At 25.7% G+C, this 22558-nt stretch overlaps 2 protein-coding genes across 3 annotated transcripts in view; one reads left to right on the top strand and one right to left on the bottom strand.

Moving 5' to 3' along the window:
* LOC126907618 (protein O-mannosyl-transferase TMTC1-like) overlaps positions 1–22558 on the top strand; it is a 323473-nt gene that overhangs the window by 231691 nt on the left and 69224 nt on the right. The window lies entirely within an intron of this gene.
* The window catches only part of LOC126907608 (leucine-rich repeat-containing G-protein coupled receptor 5), an 84185-nt gene that overhangs the window by 10119 nt on the left and 51508 nt on the right, over positions 1–22558 (bottom strand). The window contains exons 4-15 of the mRNA XM_050689004.1: positions 17027–17098; positions 16141–16212; positions 15683–15826; positions 11211–11282; positions 11069–11140; positions 7511–7579; positions 3222–3365; positions 3023–3163; positions 2891–2956; positions 2531–2674; positions 2336–2407; positions 1936–2240 (exon numbers count right to left, since the gene is read on the bottom strand). Coding sequence (XP_050544961.1) covers positions 1936–2240; positions 2336–2407; positions 2531–2674; positions 2891–2956; positions 3023–3163; positions 3222–3365; positions 7511–7579; positions 11069–11140; positions 11211–11282; positions 15683–15826; positions 16141–16212; positions 17027–17098 — 1373 coding nt within the window. The remainder of the gene's footprint in view (positions 1–1935; positions 2241–2335; positions 2408–2530; positions 2675–2890; positions 2957–3022; positions 3164–3221; positions 3366–7510; positions 7580–11068; positions 11141–11210; positions 11283–15682; positions 15827–16140; positions 16213–17026; positions 17099–22558) is intronic.

A 22558-nucleotide genomic window follows, 5' to 3' on the forward strand; every position in this document is an offset into this window, starting at 1 on the left:
TCTTAATCAGGATATTAATAAGGAACTAGCAGTTTATGAAGCTTTTGGAATAATCCACCAATTTTTTAAAATTAAACACTATCTAAAGATTTGCATCGAAGCGTTTTTTTTTGATAGTGATTTTAATCACTGTCAGATATCATTATACTTGATCCAACTATGCCACGTCACCACTGTGCCGCGACCCCCCTGTGCTGGGTTTTTTTTTTATTGGACCATTTACCTTAATACAGAAGGGTACAAAACTTAAAAATACATATAGAAACAAGAACATTTTTAACTTGATTTTTGAATGTGTTCCTGAAATACTGACACTTTTATAAATGTATTAAATTAAAGCCTATGTAATATACTATAATATGAAAGAGAAAAATTTCAGACTTTAGTTTGTTTTCATGGTGAAAACTCTAACATCAAACTTAATAAGAAAATATGACTTTTGTAAAATAATTATTTTTAATCCACAAATTTTTTAAATTAAAAACTATCTACAGATTTGCATCGAAACGTTTTTTATGATAATGATTTTAATTACTGTTAGATATCTTTATAATCAACCTATATATGCCACGTCCCCACTATGCCGCGACTGTGCTTGGTTTATTCTATTAACTTAAATGTCCATTTTCATCATAAAAACAAAATAAAGTCCGTAATATTTTTTTCCACAATAAAATATATTACATATTCTTAAATTTAAGATATATACAAAAGTGTCAGGGTTTCCGGAACCCTTTCGAAAGTTAAGTTGAAAAAAATATGTTGAATCCCCTTTGTGGGCTGGTAAAGGGACAGATTTATAAAAAAAATATACTAAATGATAGGTGAAGACATCATACATCTATAAAAAAATATTTATATTAATTTGGTCGTTTTTCATAAAGTTATGGTAGTTTTAAGTAAGAAAAATTTCAAAAATTAATGATTTTTAATTTTGTAATTTTTTTAGAGATTTCCCTAATTTTCGGATAACGAGGGAATTTTTTTACATTTTTGAGAGTAATGTCTTCGCCTAGATACGATTTTTGACGTATCGTTGAAAGAAATCGGTTCGGTGAGTGCTGAGAAAAAGTGGTAACAGACACAAAAAAAAACACATAGTAACATTAATACCTTCTCAGCTTTGCATAGAAGCTAAAAAAGTCATTTTATAGAATAAATTATGAGAAATAATTTGATATCAAAATTGCTACAACATTTTTAAATACCTTTACTATTTGTAAAAATTTGAATTTTTGTGTGTTAATTTACGATATCAAACGTCGGTCTTTGTCGAGAAGAAAGAATAAAAGAGAATGCAAATTTTTCATGCTAAATATTGGTTTAAGGTATTGAATTTTATTAATGAAAATTATTACTGCTTCAACGATTGCCTACAATTGATGTTAAAACGAATAGTAATATAATCTATGCAATCAAGTGTTATTTATAATTTATTCATCACACGAATCATAATAATAATTATTAGAACAATAATGTCAAATGTTTTATTTAAGAATGATATTTTGTAATGAAAATACGTATAATTTGTCAAATAAAGTGAAATAGTCATACTCTTCAAAACGAAACTTCTTTAAAGACTTATCATATCACTCTATTAATACAACGTGAGTTTTATAAATATCTATACTATACATTTATAAAATGTTTTTAAATATTTTTTCTATTATAAAAAAAAATATTTTTTTCATTAATATTAAGATAAGTATTTACAACATTATTATAGCCCAAAATTATAACTATTATAAAAAAAAATATTTTGCAAAATATTAACTACATCAAAAATTTAGGAAAGGTCAAAGCATACTGAATCATCCAGTATACAATGTGTACATTATATACTGGATTATATTCACACATTATATTATGTGTGACATGTTTAAAGATGTCATATGATGTTAACATGACCTATTAAAGACACAGTATAATACTTACGTAGTTGGGGCCATATATCAGTCATACTTGAGTTCCATAGAGTCATGTCAAATTCGTTTTCATTTGCAGGAAAAATGACTGATTCGTGTAGACTGTTGTGAGTGGTCACTTTTTCATCATCTGAAGTTTGTAAAGGTAAAAATGAACAACAATGGTAAGCATAAGATAAAACTAGAGTTTGAATCCTTGGAAAATATTCAGGCGAAGGAAATTGTCTCAAATTTGGATTGTTGAATGTTTTTAGATGCAATAATCTTTCTAAACCTTTGGTCGGTAATTGCTCAAATATATTTTTACCAACATTCCTGTTTCAATTAAATAAAAATTATAAATGGACTGTTTTTTTTTTTTTTTTTTTGAATACAACTTTTTAATTTTAAATAATTTACTATCCACTTACAAGTCTTCTAGTTGAGAGAATGCTAGAAAAGCCTCGTCGTCAATGTGACTAATTTTATTTGACTCTAAATCCCTAAAAAAAATACATGTTTTTTAATAATGATACTTTAACGCTATCTATTATTACATCCAACTATGTTAAACAGATTGATAGATAACACGTGGAGTAATCTATCGGCTTCTATAAACAACTTACAAAACTTTTAGCTGCAGTAAACCATAGAATGCGTCCCGTGGAACAGATGTAATATAATTATAACTGAGCAATAAATCATGAAGACGCGATAGATTTCGAAACAGTGATCCTTCGAGTGAGCTAATGTGGTTATTTGCCAAATCTCTGAAGAAAAGAAATAGTTTTATTTTATATAAAATCTAAAAATAGAAGATTTTTGCACATTATAAAATGAAAAAAGATAAAATTGATATTGGTTATATTCGTAATAATGTTTTTTCTATTAAAACAATTAAACATTTTTACTACTTTAGATGTTTTTTTTTAATATATCTGCAGTATTTATCAACTTAAGTATAATAAACAGAATAGAATACTTACAAAAGTCTTAGATTTTTGCATTTATTTAAGTTTGGGATTCTGGATAACTTATTCCATTTAATATCACTAATTTAAAGAAGTTAGATATTATATTATCGTATGTCTCTTTTATATGATACTATACAAACTTACAGGCTCTTGATTTCTGGGGAAGTTATGCATAAAGAATCAGGTATCGAATAAATGCTAGCTCTGTCGATCCTTAAAAATTCTAAAGCTGACGTCCCATTTAAATTTGGAAATTCTGTTAGTTCACGGGCTTCAGACAAAACTCTGTTAAAAAAACGAAATAATTTTCATAAGACCTATTATTAGTTAACAAAATTCTTACAGTTTTCTTAATTTTGGCAGTGATGCGAAAGCATAAGGGTGTACGCCAATTAACGGATTGCCCTTGAGTTCTAATAATGTTAGCCCTTGAGACCTTTGAAGTATACCATCAGGTATGTATTTGATATTGTTTCCAGATAAAGAACTATAAAAAATATAACAAATAATATTATATTCTATAAAAATAAAGAAAAAAATATTTAATTCATTCCATTTTTAAAATTTTAAAGTAATTTCATTAATAATTAATGAAATTACTTTAAAAATATTTTTCAAATATTTTTTCAAATATCCAATGAAATGTTATACAAAAGTTATTTTAACACTGTCAGATATCAATAAATACTAAAAAAAAAATATTTAAACTACACTACTCTGTGTCTATTTAAAATGTATAGTCTTAATAATTAAGACACAGAGTAGTGTAGTTTAAATATTTTTTTTTTAGTATTTATTGATATCTGACAGTGTTAAAATAACTTTTGTATAATATTTCATTGGATATTTGAAAAAATATTTGAAAAATATTTTTAAAGTAATTTCATTAATTATTAATGAAATNACTATTATATTTACTAAAAATTACATTGATATATTAATTTTAGAGGTTGACAAATCATAAAAAGCAAGTCACCAGAACGTTATTCTTCTTTTTAATCATACATTACATTAAATAATCTTTAATTTTAAATACTTCATAATATTGCCAGTATTCCGTTATTATGCAAACATTTACAAAATCAACCATTTGTACCAAAATTTATGATTCTCTGCTTCATTGGCCAATAAATCGAATAAATTAAGTTGTCTTTATTTATATTAACCCTTCATTAGGTAGGTCGGGTCTATCAGACCTAAATCTTTTCTTTTTTTGTTTCGTAATTGTTAAAATATATTTCTAAGTATGTCTATGTAGTTGTTATTCACATTTGAAGAAATAAAGTTTTACCATACAAGAGTAAAATCGATTTAATTATATGGGTCTATCAGACCCATGGTATCTATTAACATAACATTTTTTCACCTACCTAATGAAGGGTTAAAGTAAATCGTATTAGCTATAATAAAATTTAGGTTTATAAAAAGTCAGGTTTTTTTGGATCATTATCAAAAATTGAAAATTATACTTTCTAGTTTAATGTCTTTTTGAATTGATCAAGTCAACAAAAAAAATGATACCTATTAGTCTTTAAAGCATTTAGGTTTATTAAAATGTACTTATATTAATGTCACATGTAACTATTGAAATTAAACTTTTTTTCTTCCCATATTCATTTATACGTTTCTTCTATCTTACAAAACACTGTATTAAGCTGAATTATATCAAAACTTATTTATATTAAACAAATTTCTTTGTGACTTTTTTAGTACAACAATTCAATTTGCGTTTCATTCAAGCCTAACATTTTTTTCCATCTTTGTATACCAAATGTCGTAAAATACGCACGAATTTAATAGCAACGTAATCAAAACGTGCTTGGTTTGTAAAACAATCTGTAATAAAGTTTTATAAAGGTGTCACATTTTATAAAAAAAAAAGGAAGATAATGTATCTCAATATTCAAATATTAAAAAAAAAAAATCAACATTTATCATTAATATTATATGGCTATATATCTACTTAAAGAAAATTATAGAAAATTATTAGTTCTTACTTATTAGACACCCGTTAAATAAGTAGAAGCACTAATAAAAATACTTTAAACCAATAACAATGTTTGAATATATTTTTGTACATAACAAGTTTCTTTAAATATTTAAAATTTTATATATTTACAGTTATTTAGTCACAGAGAGAAGTTTACTTTGCGTGTCACCTATCATTATTGTGTTAAACCCCTACATGTTTTTGAAATTGTCAAGGTCTATAATACGTATAAAGCAACATTTAGTATGTGTATTCCATTAAAAATTATAAATGTACATTAATAATTAGGCCGACATTAAATTAATAATATAGTTTAGCTCATAAATTCTCAGAATATAAATTAAACTCGTTATAGTTATTATATTTAAACAAAATTTTAAATAATGAGAATAAGTTAAAGAGAATTAAATTAGACTTAAGTAAATTTTTAATAAAATATTACATTTGACTAATTATTGTTTTGTTATTTTGATTACTAAATAAAAACTGCGAATAATATTTAAATATATAGTAGTATAGTTGAAAATAATGATATTGTTTCATTAAATTATGATTGAACATTTATTTTTTGCATTAGTTCTATATATATATATCCATTTATCTGCTGTAAAATAATTTTTAGGTCCATTAAAGGAATGGACATCCTTATAAGATAAAAGGTTTCTTATAAGGATGACTCAAATTAATTTTTTTAAACAACAACGACCATATGAATCTACCTTACAAATGATCTAATTAAAAAACGACTAGTGGGATAATAACTTTTGGACCAATGCTTTAGAAGATATTCACATTTTTATACCTCGAAGGGAGAAGGAATGCCGAAAAATAACTTAATTTAAAAATAGTAGCATCGCGCTTCATTTTCAGTCAAAATTTTAAAATGGTTATAGTTTTCGAAATAAACAGTCAAAAATTATTAACGATCAGACATTTTTTATTATATAAGTTAGTTAATATGTTGCCATTAAAAAAAAATAAAGCTTACACCCCAATAAGATATAAGATACACGGTAGACCTAAAAAATATTTTATAACTAATAAAATGAGATACATATGTAAGAAACATAATGCTAAAAAAAAAAAGATTTAAAAATGTATTACTGTAATAGAAGTTAAGTGGCTAGCGTTAAAATAATCACTCTGTATATATATACTTATAGTAAATCCAAGAGGTTCTTCAGTTAATCTCATGATTAATTTATAAATCAATAAAATGAAAAATATAATATAGGATAAATTGTTAGAAAGTAATTTTTTATACACTATTATATTAAATTTTGTACGATTGAACTTGAATTACACAACAGTTCTTAAATTGTATCGAGACAATCATAAAAATGATATATTAATGGATAGTTGATTTATTACCAAAAATGCCTTAAAGTTATTCATTTTGAAAATACATAAATCGATAGAATGGTAACTGATGTGTCTTAAATAAACTATACAGTTTATTTGTTATGATCAAAATACATAATTAGTTAAACATTTATTTTAATTAATAATCGACTTAATGTTAATATTATACAATTCCATAACAGTAAAATTATTTCGTTTTAGATTAATAATTTAAATCATAAATTTGTGTGTATTATGATATGATAATTATTTTAAAATATCTGATGTCATTTTATGTCACCTAAAATCAAATTAAATATTTTTTAAGAAATATAGTGTAATTTTTAAACGAAAGTACAGTGTAAAGTGAGTAAAATTATAACACCAAAGTACTTTTTTTTGTTGTTTTTAAATACGATTATAATACATATAATAATAATCCTAGTGGTATCATTCTTTAATTAAATTCTTTACGTTAATAATTGTATTTTTAACCGGGAATAACTGAAAGTTGATTAATGTTAAGTATGTTACGAATCACGATGAACTTAAAAATTATGTAGTTGTAAATAAACAACGATGATGTTGATTATATCATGAATGCTATTTTTCAAATGCTCGCAAAAGGTTTTAAAAGAATTCATGAAATAAAGAAAGATTTCCTATAAAAAATTGTCTTGGGGTAAATTTTTGCGCTTTGATTAATACAAGTTTCAGATTTTTCATTTTTGACAAATAAATTCGCTGCACTATTTACTTTAATTTAATATGCGAATTCTGCAATGACACGTTCTAACAAAATTAAAAACGTCCAGACGGTGTCACATAAAATGCACTTACAAGAAATAATACAATAATTTATTGTAAAAGTAACTGAAAAATATAGTTATACCATCGCTTTGTATATTTTTTAATTTTGAGCTTCGTTAATCATTGTCTGTCTTCTTAATAGTAAATTTCATGTATATCTAGTAAATGCGTGGGAATCATAATGAAAAGAGACAGCCAGACGAACGAATTACGACACAGAAAAATTATGTTAATGGGTTATAGAAAAAAAAAATATGTTCAGTAATCTTTCAGTAAATGACACTAGTTAATTTCAATTGAATTAGTGTATACTAGAGAGAAGTTTCGATGGTTTCTTGTTCCATTCTGCACTAGGAATTTAACAGAATTTGATACTGATAGGATCAAGTTTTAAGTCTATCAGCAATTAGTGTATTTACTATACTATACCACTTACAAATAATAATTATACTACAGAAATAAGTAGTATTATGATTATATTATAGACTTACAGTTCCTGTAGAGATGTCAACTTGATGAGTGCTGTCGGGACAGTATCCAACTGATTATCGTCAAGTTCGCTGAAAAAACAAATATAATAAATTGGGTATAAAAATACTTCTAAACACGCTAAGGTGAAAAAAAAAGTACATATTATACTGCTAAAAGCGTTAAACCAAAAAATTAACAAAAAACATATGATATGTTTTTACTAACATCAAATTATATAATTGAGATTAGTAATTAATTAAAAACACATAAGTATTTTAAATAACCCATTTTATTTTTACTTAAATAGAGTTATAACTTTTTCATCTAAATATCTTTAATATTTTATACACATTGAAATAATTTAAGAAGTATAATTTAGTTATACGAATTGAAATATTAAATATGTTCGAGTACAGTAGGGTCGTATAACCCTATTGAAAACACACATATAAAAGATGTAGAAAACACAAAGACAAATAGAGTTAGAATGTTTCGAGAAATATAATATTCTTTAAATATACATTAAATTTAAATAAATAAAAGTCTTTAAAAATACTTTTTAATTATATAAATGGCCAATCAAGCGTGTTTTAAGATATTATATTTAAAAAAAATTAAACTAATAAAGTAAATGATATACTACGTGTATAGTTTTCAATAAAACCTATATTTTACTATATATATATACTGATCATTCTGTGTGTATATATATAATAAAATTATATAATTGTCTTATTGAGCATACTACCCCGCCAATTTATTTCTGTAGGTATTTTAGGGATAACTTCTTGAGATATTAGAATTTAAAAATTAAGAAAACATAAGGTGCAAGGTAGTGTTTAGCAACACTTTATTTTGCCGTAACGCACAGATAAGATTTCCTCTAAGTAGCGCATGCCGTTCACTTACAACTAAAAATTAATAATTTAAAAAGTAATAACACAATACTGGTTATCGGCTATTTTAAATTTTATTTAGATCATTCTCCATTTAAATTATAAAAAAAAATAGTTGGGTCCCATTTAAATTTTAAGAGTTACCATTAAAATCTACCCTTAAGAATAAACTGGTGGGTTGAAATTTTTACTTACAATAAACTTTAATTTTACAATAATCTAAAAATAAATAAATAAAATTTTAATCTATATATTTGTATGAAAAGTTATTATTGAACGAAAAATGTTTGTAGTGTGCTTATAAAGTCTGTGTATAATTACAGGATATATTAAGTATATTATATATTTGTAAATATATATACATTTTTTTATTATAAGTTAACCTTTGGTAAAAATATATAGTTTAAAAATAGACANGATATATTAAGTATATTATATATTTGTAAATATATATACATTTTTTTATTATAAGTTAACCTTTGGTAAAAATATATAGTTTAAAAATAGACAAATTATAGCTACACAATAAATTTTTGAGCAACTTGATAGTTACAAATGTAATCTCAATTCATTAATTTTACTGAAGAACGCTAAAGGTCTTTAACCCTGATGTGTGGCACAGATATAAATGTGTCAAACCTTCATTTATCATTAGACTGAAGGTTTATTAAACGAGTATAGGACACACATATGTAAAACTATTAACTTCTTAGAAGTAAATTTTCTGTAATTCAACATATTTTTCTTTCTATTCCAAATATTATTATGAGTTTTCAAGAAGTAATATTAGTGCTGTTTTCGAGAATTTTAAACAAAATAATAGAGAGCATACTTAAATATATGTTGAAAATATTTTTAATATATTATAAATTATAACTTTCTAAGGAAATAACTTGCATAACTATAAATTTAAATGATTATTCATTATGTCATGGAAGTTTATTTAGAAAAGTTCTACAAAACTTTTATTCACTATTACACATCCAACATGTATTTATTGTTGTAATACGTACTGACATTACTTTTAAATATTCTAAAATATTAGTATATAAATTATAAGAAGACTACAATGTCACAAAAATTGTATTATGTACCAACTGATATCATAAAAATGCTTTGTCATTTAAATATATATATTTTCATGTAATAATTATTTAAGTCATAATTACCGTGTAATAAAATTATAGTAATAAAATAGTCTCAAAGGGCAGTTCGGCCTTCGAGATTTCTATGAAATAAGAGATGGTAACTATCATCTCTATATTAAATAAAAAGGCTAAGGTAGCAGCTTTTTTTAGTGTATCAGCACAGTAGTGAAGTAGTTACTGAGTAGAGTAGAATAGCGCAAAACAGTATGGAACATAGTAATTGAGTTAGCTAGTCAGTTAACTATTTAGCATTGCACGGTGGAAATTGAATAAAAAACAATCTCGACTGCCAGACGCAACGTGACATTTGTGATACTTATATCGATGTTCAAATTATTTCTTCCTAACTGTAATTTATCTTAAGAATAAAGATTATTTATCTGAAATAAAAACTACAAAGAAGTGAGTCAATTTTATTAATCCCTTGTTATTGATTTTAATTACAAGAAAAGTATTAATTGTTTTAAATAATAAAGTTTCATAAGTACTCGAAATGATTAATATAAATATATAAGTATATAATTTTATTGTATTGTAAGAATACTCGATATATACATATTTTAAAAGTCCTAGAAGCGAGACGATTATGCTTTTGCAGCACCACTCGCGGAAGAAGTTCCTGGAGAAAATCTGTGTTAATGCACATGCTACTCGGGGTTACTTAAAACACATGAAACCATATTAATACAATTGAACATACCAATCGAATAATCTCATGTCGTGAATTATTTTAATATCTTATCATTTTTAGACCTTCGTACCACGACACCATGAAATAATTAATTATATTTATTAATTCACTCGTACTCTACTACATTTATACACCCACAAAAGCCTTTTATTTTTACAGATTAACATCACAATAATAACAAACCTTTGGACAAACATTTCGTATTATTTCCTTCATGTTTTTTTCTATTATATTTTGAATCACTAAATAATGATTTCATACCAAATATGTTTAATTTGAATAGATATCAAAATGTAAAAGGTATTTTTATAATAAAAAATGATCCAATTCTAAATGTAAGGTTAAACTAAATTATTATTATTTAATCATCTATTGCATTTCGGAAAAGCCTTTTCTTGAAAAATGTACAATTGTGGATGACGCAATGAGCCAAAGCTTATGGCAATTTAAAACAACATTCAACTTCTTAAGCTTAAAAATCCTTACAATTTTTTATTATGAAATGAAACTGTATTTCCGGAAAACATATAAAGTAACTTAAGTAAAATACTTATACGGTTTAAGTTGAATTTCTCCAGAAATTCACATACAACTTGTACTTTGGTTAATTGTACTAGATTGTAGGTATTGTAATTACATATTACACAGTACGCATATATATATATATATATATACACACATACGTGAATGTGTATTGAAGACGAAAATAGAAATACTTAAGATAACATAAAACAAACATGACTCGCAGATGGAATTGATGATAATAGTTCCATTTATTTATCCATAAAATACTTTTATTTAGTAAGACTCTAAAATAAGCAACATTAAAAAGTGTATACTTACAGTATTCTTAACGACGTCAAGCTCTCAAATGCAGACTCGTCAATTGATCCTATTTGATTTCGTTTAAGTAGCCTAAAGTAGTATAAAAATTATAATCATCATATTTTATTACTGTTATTATAGACATATTATCTGTACTTACAGGATAATCAAGTTTGGTAACGAAGAAAACGAGTCATTTGATATATCTACAATGGAATTACTTCCCAAGTTTCTGAAACAAATAAAAATCATAGTCTACTACAAAAAAAAATAAATATAACAATTTATTTATTTATTTCTAAAAAATTACAAAGCTGTTTTGTTATTTTATAGTATTTTATATTGTTCACATTTTATAATTGAGTGTATTATCACGAAATATATAAATATATAAAACTTCGTTTATTTTTAAAAATCAGAAATATAAATCTAAAAATAATAAAAACATATTTAATGATTTCGGTAGAATACGGCTTCTTACTTGCAATGTAAATGACTTTTTAAAGTTCATTTTTTTTTTCAAATTCTTTGCGAGTTAATAATACACCAATATAAAGTGAATTTTGTGGAAAAACTAAAAAATATTGTGTTCTTTTTGAATAATTATAATTATTGATAAAAATTAGGACACGAGTTAGTAATTTAAGATTGTTGATGAAATATTTGTGAAAGTTTATTTTGAACAAGTTTGTTCTTTGCAAATTGTTCAAACACGATTAAGCATTAAAACCATTAAAAACAAGACGGGAGGAAGAAGGTAAACTCTTAAGACGTCAACGACACGTATCATTTGGTCTATCATATTGGATGTCCCCCAGAAAATAGCCAAAAAACACGAAATTTCTACAGCTAGGACAGAACACTCGAGTGTTGCACCACAACCATAAACTAAAGACGCGCTGTCATAGTCAACGTTATGGTTGTACATTTTGTGGGTCACATGAAAAGTGTAATGGTCTCCAAAGTAATGATAATAATTACTATGTGCCAAAAAATACAAAAGATTGACCCAACACAGAAATTCTCTCCAGTTGTGTTCTTTTCAACAAAGCTTTTTAATTTTTAATGACTTCCATGAACTAAGTTTACAAAAACAAAAAATAGCGTTCAAGCGAATTTACCCTGCTATAAACGTAACTAAAAAAAATAATTTACAAAGCACCCTAATTTATTTAAAAATGCATTGTCGTCAACGTTGGTTGGAGATCAACTATTATATTAAATACATAATATTATAATATTTCAAGAAAAATGTTAAATGAAATCATATTCTCCTAAATATTAAAAAAAATTATTTCATTTTAAAGATTTTATAGTAAAACATGAATACTACCGAAAATGTCGGCGAAATTTTACAACGCCTTCAATAAATACAATATGTTTTCAGCAATATAAGATAACATCTAAAAAAATTAATAGCCATTATATTAAAGATACTTGATGTAATTTATTTAAGATGATTAAAAAATAAAAAAATTAGCAATACACAAGAAGAAGCTAATTACATGATGATCATTGAACCTTTTTTTTTTTTTGAGACTAATTCCGTCTGGAGTTTGTTTCTTAAAGCTATAGTCGTATTATTTAGATACATTTTCCCTTCTTTTGAAGTAATCAAAAAAGGCATAAGCAACTTAAAAAAAAAGTAACAGTAAAAGTATTAAATATTAAAACAACGATAACAAAAAAATCCTAAGTAATAAAGTTTTCTCGTCACGCAGTGCAGACATTCAGCCTCTAAAGGGATTTTTATCGAGTCTCAAAACTGGCAACATGTGTACTAACAATAAAATCTTGATCATATATTTTTTTGTATTGTGTGAATCTTGCAAAAGTTATGTGAAAGTTATGACACTCAGAGCGAATACAAAATTATTTAATTTCATCATCAAATATAAATATTGACACTATACCGTATATTTTGCGATATGTTTAATGCATATAATACCTCGTCTCTTTCATCAGCCACCTTATTGTATCGCAAGGTCAACCTGATTAGAGTATCCTCGTTATCTAACAAGGGTGCAAAGTCTATCTACTGGAACGCGGTTGACCACCGACGCTCTCTTTGGTTTTCTAACGTCTTACGTGTGCTTAGACTATCCGCCGTCTTACTATTTCTCATATCAATAGGTATTTTTTATATTATCCAAATAATATAAAGTTATACATTTTTTTTTTAAATTTACTTTTGTTAGAGTCTCTAACCTGCTTTTCAGCGGTAAAAGCTCATTATTTGTTTTTATTTAAATATAGTTTTAACCAGGCCAAGACCGTTTTTAACCCGTGTTAAATTTTTTTTTTCCACTTTTGCATAACTCTATATTACCCCACTTAATAAACATTAAGAATTTTCCGTGTCAATATAATAATGGTCTATATACATTTTTTGAAATTAAATACATATAGGTTTTGCACACAATGAGAGTGTAATGAAAATTGCTTATTTTTAGTAACTAAATTAGAATTTTAAAACCACAAAAATAATCATTGCGTATCACTTCAAAGTTCATTACATGATGCAATTCAAAAATTTTAAACGTGTTTAATTAATACACAAGTGCGTATTCAGTTCAAGACATTTATAAAATAGCCTAACTTATATCAATCGAAAAGTACACTTAGAAAATGTGTACAATTAATAAACGGCTAGATTGACAGAAATAACTAGTAAACAGAGGTAATAGTAAAATAGTATTCCGGAAATTCTATTGATAAAATCGTAAGGTTTTTTTCAATGAACATTTGGCAGCTGTGACAGTTTTTAAACATTCAGAGTGGCTCCGAAACTAATTCCGGCCTGAGAAAAAAGAAGTTTTTGTGGTTTTAAGCGTAAATCCCGTTTAGATAAAAAAAATATATAAATAAAAACATCATGTCGAAACTTTTACCCGCAGTTCTATATCATTCACTCTTATCAGCATTTTTAGCGATCATAGTAAGCGTTAAGTTAAAAAAACTTAATTTATTCATTTCTGATCAAAAAGTACTAAATTGAAGTTCAACGGGATTGTTCCGAGAATTCCATTAAAAATATCTGATAATCACATTCCCCAAAGAATTGTTTTAATGATAAAGTTTTACCTTCACATTTAGGAAACAAAAATCACTAATTTAACCGACAATAAGATTTAAATAGAAGATAACTTTCACACTACCTTAACATATTAAATTCATTATAAAAATCGGGTAGTTGGCCTAAAAGGCATTAATTTTCCAAAAAATCTATTGCTATTTATATTTAAAAAACAGCATACTGAGATCGCAGCATAATTAGGACATGTATAGATGATATTTGACAATGATTAACATCACTATCATTAAAAACGCATCCATTTCAATCTCTAATTAAATATATATATATATACAGCGTGTTCAATAAGTAAGGAAACAGGTCGTTATAAACTAGAGGATAATGACGTTTCATTGGTAAACCGTTAAAGATGGGACACGTAAGTAAAAATTCTGTGATTAAATTAACTATGGAAAACGCAGATGTTCTGAAACAATTTCAATAATTAAAAACTTAGGATTTTTTTTTTTTTAATTTTCTTTGGTGGTAAATTTCTTTTAGAAAAAAGGTCTTTGAGACATTTTTTTATGGTTAATTACGTATTCAGATCTTTAATTTGGTATAGGTCTAGGTCCAACTGGCGCTGAATTTTAAAATATAAGTCTAAATTTTAAATATTAAGATGATTTTTTTAATTTTCAAATGTGATAATCTTAACTATTTTAAAAATCTTCTGACGTATAAATCATCAAGATTAGCTTGGTGAGAACGGTAAAATTGTATAGATAGAAAAAAAAATTGCACATCTTGTAAGTCCATCATTATGAAGCCAAAATTAAATGAATAGAAAAAAGAACAATCGATTAAAAATTATTTAAATAGTCGGGTTGACCAAGAAAATATGTTTTAATATCTCTTGTCTCATAATGGTTCTTTCATTTGCATCTTTTTAAATTTATTTTTATTTTTTGGACAATAAAAGAGTTTTTTTATGTATTTTTTCCTTTATAGCTATTAAGTAGTGCAAGTCATATACATTATAATTTCAATAATATAAATACTTTGCGTTCTATATTATAATTTTTAAGGAAATTGAGGCTCGGATTTTTAATTCATTAAAAGTGGGTTTAATTAAAATTTAAAACTAAAATCCTAGAATTTATGAAAACTTTAAAACATCCGTAATTTTATGCCACTCTAAAAATTATTAGTTTATCAAACTTGATTTTTTCCTAAATTACACAATAACCTTTCATCCCTTCGCATAGTTGATAAGTTATTGAAGTACACTAATGTACTGTTACAGGCATTTCATTAATTATAGATACCAACACATATATGTATCATTATTGCATAGCTAAAACTCCTTTTATAAGTAATATTTAATGTGGTTTTTATATAAAAATACTAAATATAATTTTAATTAATGGTTAGATAAGTTTTTATTTAAAAAACTTTTGTTGTGTTATAATAATTTCAATCCATGTATATTACTATTTTTGTTATGATCGTGCATAAAGTTGAATAAATACAAAGATAAAACCAAATATAATAGTTAACATTACAACTTTTTGTAAGTTTACAGTTATGGTAATTAAAATTTCATAAATAAAACTTACATTGCTTCTAATGTAGGGACTAGGCTTAATGTTTGTTTAGGAACTTTGGTGAGTTTATTGTTTTCCAACCAGAGATTCTTCAACTGGGATAACTGATCAAAACATCGACCATCAATTTCTGTGAATTGATTTTGATCTAATTGCCTAAAGTATTAAAAGTATTCAAATATTAATAACAAATATTTTCAAATAATTATTTTGTCCCTGAGAATTTTTTTTTTTTTGACTGATTAAACATAAAGTTTCTTTGTGTGCCATAAAATTTGGTTATTTGTATATAAAGATATTTCAAAGAAGGAGTTTCTTTATATTGAAAATTATTCAAGTGAAGACTGACAAGTGTTTTCAAAAAATTAATGTGATAAAGATAAGAAGAATGTATTATAATGTGGTACTTTGGATAAGAAACTCCAAGATGTGATGTAAAATGGTACATACAAAATATTTATTATACTTACAGTGACGTCAGCTGCTTGAAATGTTGGAATGTGTCACATGGCGCCCGGACAAGTTGACATTTTTGTAACGACCTATAAAACAAATAAATAAATGAAAAGAACTATCCTTATATTATTTCTTTTACTATTGCTAAAATATCTATATAATATGAAAGAAAATAATAATATTTTGGTTGATGAATTAAGGTTGAGTGTTGTCAACTCAACACAACATTGTCTATGTATTATACTTTATAGAGAAATAGTTAAGCCCGTTAAATTTTGTTCTGAATACTGATGAAGGTGAAAATAATAGTAAAAAGTTTTGGAGTGAATCCAAGGGTTGAATAGTAATTGCCCATGGAATCTCGCAAAGAAATGTTTTTTAATCGAATGAATGAATGAAGGGCACGGATGAGTTCATTTCAATAAAAAAAGTGAATTGACAAAAAAAGTAAAATCAATGAACGATTTAGTGAAGTTAAATGGACTGTATAGTGCTTTCTAAAAATTATTGATTTTAAGAGACAATTTGTAATGCTAGGTTAAAGGTTTGGCGCTTCTCCATAAGTTTAACTGACTAACGTCGAAACCGAACACACCTAAACATATTTTATGTTTTTGAAATTCACTGAAATCCAACGATGAGTAAAGGACCTGTGCAAGATAATCTTTCTAGGCAACTATCTTTAAGTTGAATATTGTATCGATTTTTAATCGAAATTTGATTTTTATAATTTTTTATTGAAGAGGAATTTCATCAGATATTATTCTATATATATAATATACTTTAAATTATATTCTGCATTAAAGTTATTCAATAAAATAAAAAATTCAGATTTTTATCAAAATTTTAATTCTATAGAATTATTATTTACTTTATTAAAAAATAATAATTAATACTTACAGCCTTTTTAAGCGAACATTATTTAGAAAAGCTTTAGGATGTATCGTCTTAATGGGATTGTCAGCTATTACTCTGAAACACATTAAACAAAGAATACTATCAAAAATAAGGCATTTCATAATGTCATGAAATAGTATAATTCATTTTTTTAAATAAAATTTATTTATATAACGAATATAAAGGTAATAAGTTCTACTTGATGACATGTTACACTAAATCTAGCGTTTTTTTTATAAATTTCAAAGAACATAACATTCATAATAAAAAATTTCCCTTGGTTTTGATTATTTGAAATTAACCCCACAGGGACTTGAGTACAGTTAATTTAAATTTTATTAAATTTAAAATTATAATAATTAATAAATTATACTTATCTACTTTGAATTACATAAATCAAAAATGTTTCTGTATTTAAACTAAATTAAATGTTTTAAATTTCATGAACTAATATAATAATAATATAATATGAAACAATATCTTATATAAGTTACAACAATTTCATATTACTTTATTTATAATTATAATATTTGGACGATGCATAAGTCACTTTTAAGGTTTGTTTATATAATTTTATAGGAAATTTTACGTTCAATCGAATGGTTATAAAAACAAACCTAAAAAACGACTTGTGTCCATTCTATTGTAAATCGTCCATTTGTGTTCATGATCAACGCAACAATGAACATTAGAGAATTCTGTCTTAATACGAAGCCCCGAAAAATAAATTTGTTAATAAGATGTATGCAAAAGGTCCTGAATGTTATTATTTCTTCTTTTTTTTCCTCTCCTTTATTCCATCTACTTGGAATCGGCCACCCTTATCTTAAACTTCTACATTATCAAAGCGCACATCAGCAGTCCTCATATCGCATTCAATAACATCCCTCCATCTCTTTTTGGTTTTATCTACCTGTTATTCTCTTTACTGTTCTTACAGCTTCCGATTCTTGTCTTCTCATAACATGACCAATCATATGAGTCTATTTTCTCTCATCTTATTCACGTTAACGCTAATTCTTTAATCGCTCTAAAATCTTTGTTCCTTATCTTATCTTCTCTAGTCCTCCACTTATCGATCTAAGAATTCTCAACTCTGCCATACTCATTATCAACTCTATTCTATTGTCCAACGCTCAACACTCTGAATCATAAATCATAGCTGGTCTCATCACAGTCTAATAGAACTTACCATTTAGCCTCATTGAAATTTTCTTACCGTATAACACGCCAGATGCTTTTCTCCACTTCACCTAACCGCACTTAATACTGTGTCTTACATTTTCGTCAATACCACCGATCTTTTGCACAACTGACCCTTAAAACTTAAAACTATCTACCTCTTCTATAACGTCCTCGCTATTTTTATTGATCTCATCATTTCATATACCTCGTGTTTTCTTTTGTCAAGCTCATACTCTATATACTTTGTCTTACGTCGATTTTTAATCCCTTTCTTTTGTGAGCCGATCTCCACATCTCCATCTTTTGATTAATTTCCTCTCTATTTTTTCCTATTAACACTATATCGTCAGCAGACAACATGCACTACAGTACTTTTTTTGTACTTTTCTAGTAATTTCATCGATCATTACAGAAAATAACTAAGGGCTTAAAGCAGAACCTTGGTGCACTCCTATACTAACCCTGTTACACCGACCACACATTTTACCCTAGTACAAGTGCCATTATACACATATCGTCTATTATATTAATGTACCTCTTTTTCTCATTAATAACCACTTTAAAAACTCTCTCAATACTCTATCATACGCTTTCTCTAAATCCATAAATAACATACACAGTTTTTTCTTCTTTTCCCTATAATTTTCTTTTATTTGTCTTACGACAAAAACTGGCTCCATTATTGACTTTTCAGATAAAAAACCAAACTGGTTTCCACACTCTTGTATCTCTCCTTTGCCTTTATACATCGACACCACAATACTATTCTTCTATTTTGGAATTTTTCTTTCTAATAGGATTTTATTAAAAAGACACTTTAACCACCTTATGATAACACCATCTAATATTTTCTATATTTCTCCCGAACTTCATCTAGTTTTGTACGTTGTTGCATATAAATTGTGTTANCATAAATAACATACACAGTTTTTTCTTCTTTTCCCTATAATTTTCTTTTATTTATCTTACGACAAAAAACTGGCTCCATTATTGACTTTTCAGATAAAAAACCAAACTGGTTTCCACACTCTTGTATCTCTCCTTTGCCTTTATACATCGACACCACAATACTATTCTTCTATTTTGGAATTTTTCTTTCTAATAGGATTTTATTAAAAAGACACTTTAACCACCTTATGATAACACCATCTAATATTTTCTATATTTCTCCCGAACTTCATCTAGTTTTGTACGTTGTTGCATATAAATTGTGTTATTAGAATCTTATAAAACATAGAGTCATTTGAAAATTTGCACAGAAAGTCTTATAACGTTTAACTCTTTTATTATGAAATATAGTATTTCCAACTAACTAAATTAATTCTATTGTTTATATATTACAAAAAAGAGAAAAAGTAGGGAATAAAAATTAGGTACACGTACTTAATGAGAAATGAAAAGTATATTAATCTGCGATAATAAATTTTCAACATAAGGGGTAAAAATATTAAACAATAGTAGTTTTTCAATAAAATAAATATAATTTCAAAATAAATTATATCTCAATAATGATGATGAACTGATTACAATAGTTAATAATAAGTGGTTAATTGAAGTGGATGTATGGTTCTTAATCATGAGACTGATTTAACGTAAGTGTGGCAGCGTGTATTTTGTCAGATGAAAACAAACTAATGCAATTGGCGAAATTACATAAATTTCTTATAAAACACTCTGACCAACGATTAAAAAAAATATAGCCCAAATTTTAACCAATCGAAAGGTTATGAAGATATATAGAATGGTACTGTTTAACTGGTAATTAAAGGAAAAAAAGTATGACATAATAAATAAATAAAATGGAAATGTTAAGAAATATCCGTCATAGAAGGGACTGAGGGATTACCATTCTCAACCCAACAAGTTTTGTTAAAAATTTTAATAAAACAATATTATTTAAATACATTTTTCACTTAGTTTTTGAAAGTTTTGTATTAATTGTATTATTATTCGGGTCTTTTGACTATCTATTGTTTGCATTTTACTTTTTGTAAAAACTTTTGTTCGTTGTTTTGCAGCACTCAAAATTAATGGCGTATAAAANATAATAAACTATTTGGACAAACAATCGAGCTGGTCGTTTAAGATCACTAAATGTTGGTCTGAGGGATTACCATTCTCAACCCAACAAGTTTTGTTAAAAATTTTAATAAAACAATCTTATTTAAATACATTTTTCACTTAGTTTTTGAAAGTTTTGTATTAATTGTATTATTATTCGGGTCTTATGACTATCTATTGTTTGCATTTTACTTTTTGTAAAAACTTTTGTTCGTTGTTTTGCAGCACTCAAAATTAATGGCGTATAAAAAAACTCATTAAAATATTTTGTGTTACTTGCAAAATAGAATTAATTTACTTTTAATAAAAGATTACTTTTATTATGATTATTTGTATTAAAAATAAGAAGTTGAAGAAATGTTCATAACGAAACTGATCAATTTAAAGATTTACGAATTGATAAAACAACAATTTAAAATAATTACAAACATTAAAAAAATATCAAAATAAATAAATGTAACCTTGGATAGTTGTAGTGCAGTGGCTATTTTTATGTAATCATAATGTACTGAAGTACAGTAGTCCACAAAGTTAAACCTTGAATCTATTATTATATATATTTTTTTTAAGATTATTGATTATTTTAAATATTATTTTAAGTTGAGTGATTTAATAGTTAGTAGTCATATCGTTATAATTAAAATGATTGTAATGAAACAAATACGTGTATTTGAAAATTCACTTAAAGGTTAAGTATAAACTCCATTTGCCAAATTACATGAGATGTTTTTTGAACGACAATTTCATAAAGAGTATCGCATGAAAATGAATACTCATTAATGAAAAAATACAAATGATGGTATTATCTTACAAAATATATATAATATCCAGTGATGCTGATCTCTTCCTATTCACAAATAACGTGTTGTTCTTTAAATTTGATACTATTATGTAGAATCATGTTAAATAAGTAAAGAATACATTTTATTGTATACACAGTAGTTCTATTATAGTAAATTATGATGACAAATGGTATAACCAATAATTTTTTAGCTCACAGTCAAATATCCGTTGTATTTATAAGTAATTTTATCTATTCGTTTTTGTATTATTATTCGCAAGTATATTTTAACATAAATAACACTTTCTTTTGATATTTTGAAGAATAAGATAGACTATTCTATTTATGCATACATTTTTTATTTTATTTACTTTACGAGTATGTTTGAAATAATATATTTATAAGTTTGTAAATATTGATACTTCAAAAGAATTTACAACTTTTTATTTATATCTTTATTGTTAAAAAAACTTTAAGGGGAACTAATATCAATAGTTTGATACATAAAGAGATAGGTAAATTTAAATTATAATTGTCGACACAATCCTAAATAAAATGCATCTAAGTGTTCAAATTTTCTATATTTTTTTATTTACATAATGTATGCTAAATCCAAAAATTAAATTAGTTAATACAAAATAAATTTTATAGAATACGACTTATGTTCTATTAAATTAACCTATCACTCAAAAAAAAAAAGATTGATAAGGGTAAAGATAAATCTTCATGTTTATGTTCAATATTAACATTGTTCATATACAGTGTACAATGTCCATTGTACACATTTTGTCATTTCAATACCATTTTAAATATAAATCGTTTTGCGTCATCTTGTTAAATTATATTAACTAGAAAACCACTGTTATATTATTACACTCGTACATAAAATATGGAACAAAATTCATTTAAGTACTCTAGATTCTTCAACGTTTGGTCGGTCCAGCGCAGCTGCAAATACTATTCGACACGTATACCAAATGTTCTCTTGATAAACTACAAACTGTAATATTAACATGAGTTTTCAAATTTAGAAATTCTCTCAAAAGGAAAAACGGTCGTGAGAAGATAGAATGACGGTGTGACAAATTTTACGACGACAACGTGACCAGAAAAAATGGTCTATTGGAATCGCAACTTAAGTGATCGGCAATTTTTCTACATTATCACATACCATTTGTATTGGAAACGACTGGCTAGAGAAGTTTAATTGTGCTAAATTGAATGCTCTTTTTTCTCAACCACACAAGATTCTCTGGTAAATGACTTATATCAGAAACCAGGACGGTTCATTTGCTGACTAGAACACAGTTTTTGGGTAAAATATCGACTGTGTAGATTGTAGTAAGCAGTATGTAGTTTTCTTTTGTACGCATAATGTTACAGAGATAACTATGTTAGGCGCATGGTATGAAAAGATTTCTTATCTCCCATTTGAATATCGAAAACTTGAGATCAGATAAATTGTACCTTACCACAGATAGTAGATATATCTACTAACTGTAGTACCA

The sequence above is a fragment of the Daktulosphaira vitifoliae genome, unplaced genomic scaffold (genome assembly GCF_025091365.1).
Source record: "Daktulosphaira vitifoliae isolate Bord-2020 unplaced genomic scaffold, ASM2509136v1 Scaffold_5, whole genome shotgun sequence".
NCBI lineage: Eukaryota > Metazoa > Arthropoda > Insecta > Hemiptera > Phylloxeridae > Daktulosphaira > Daktulosphaira vitifoliae.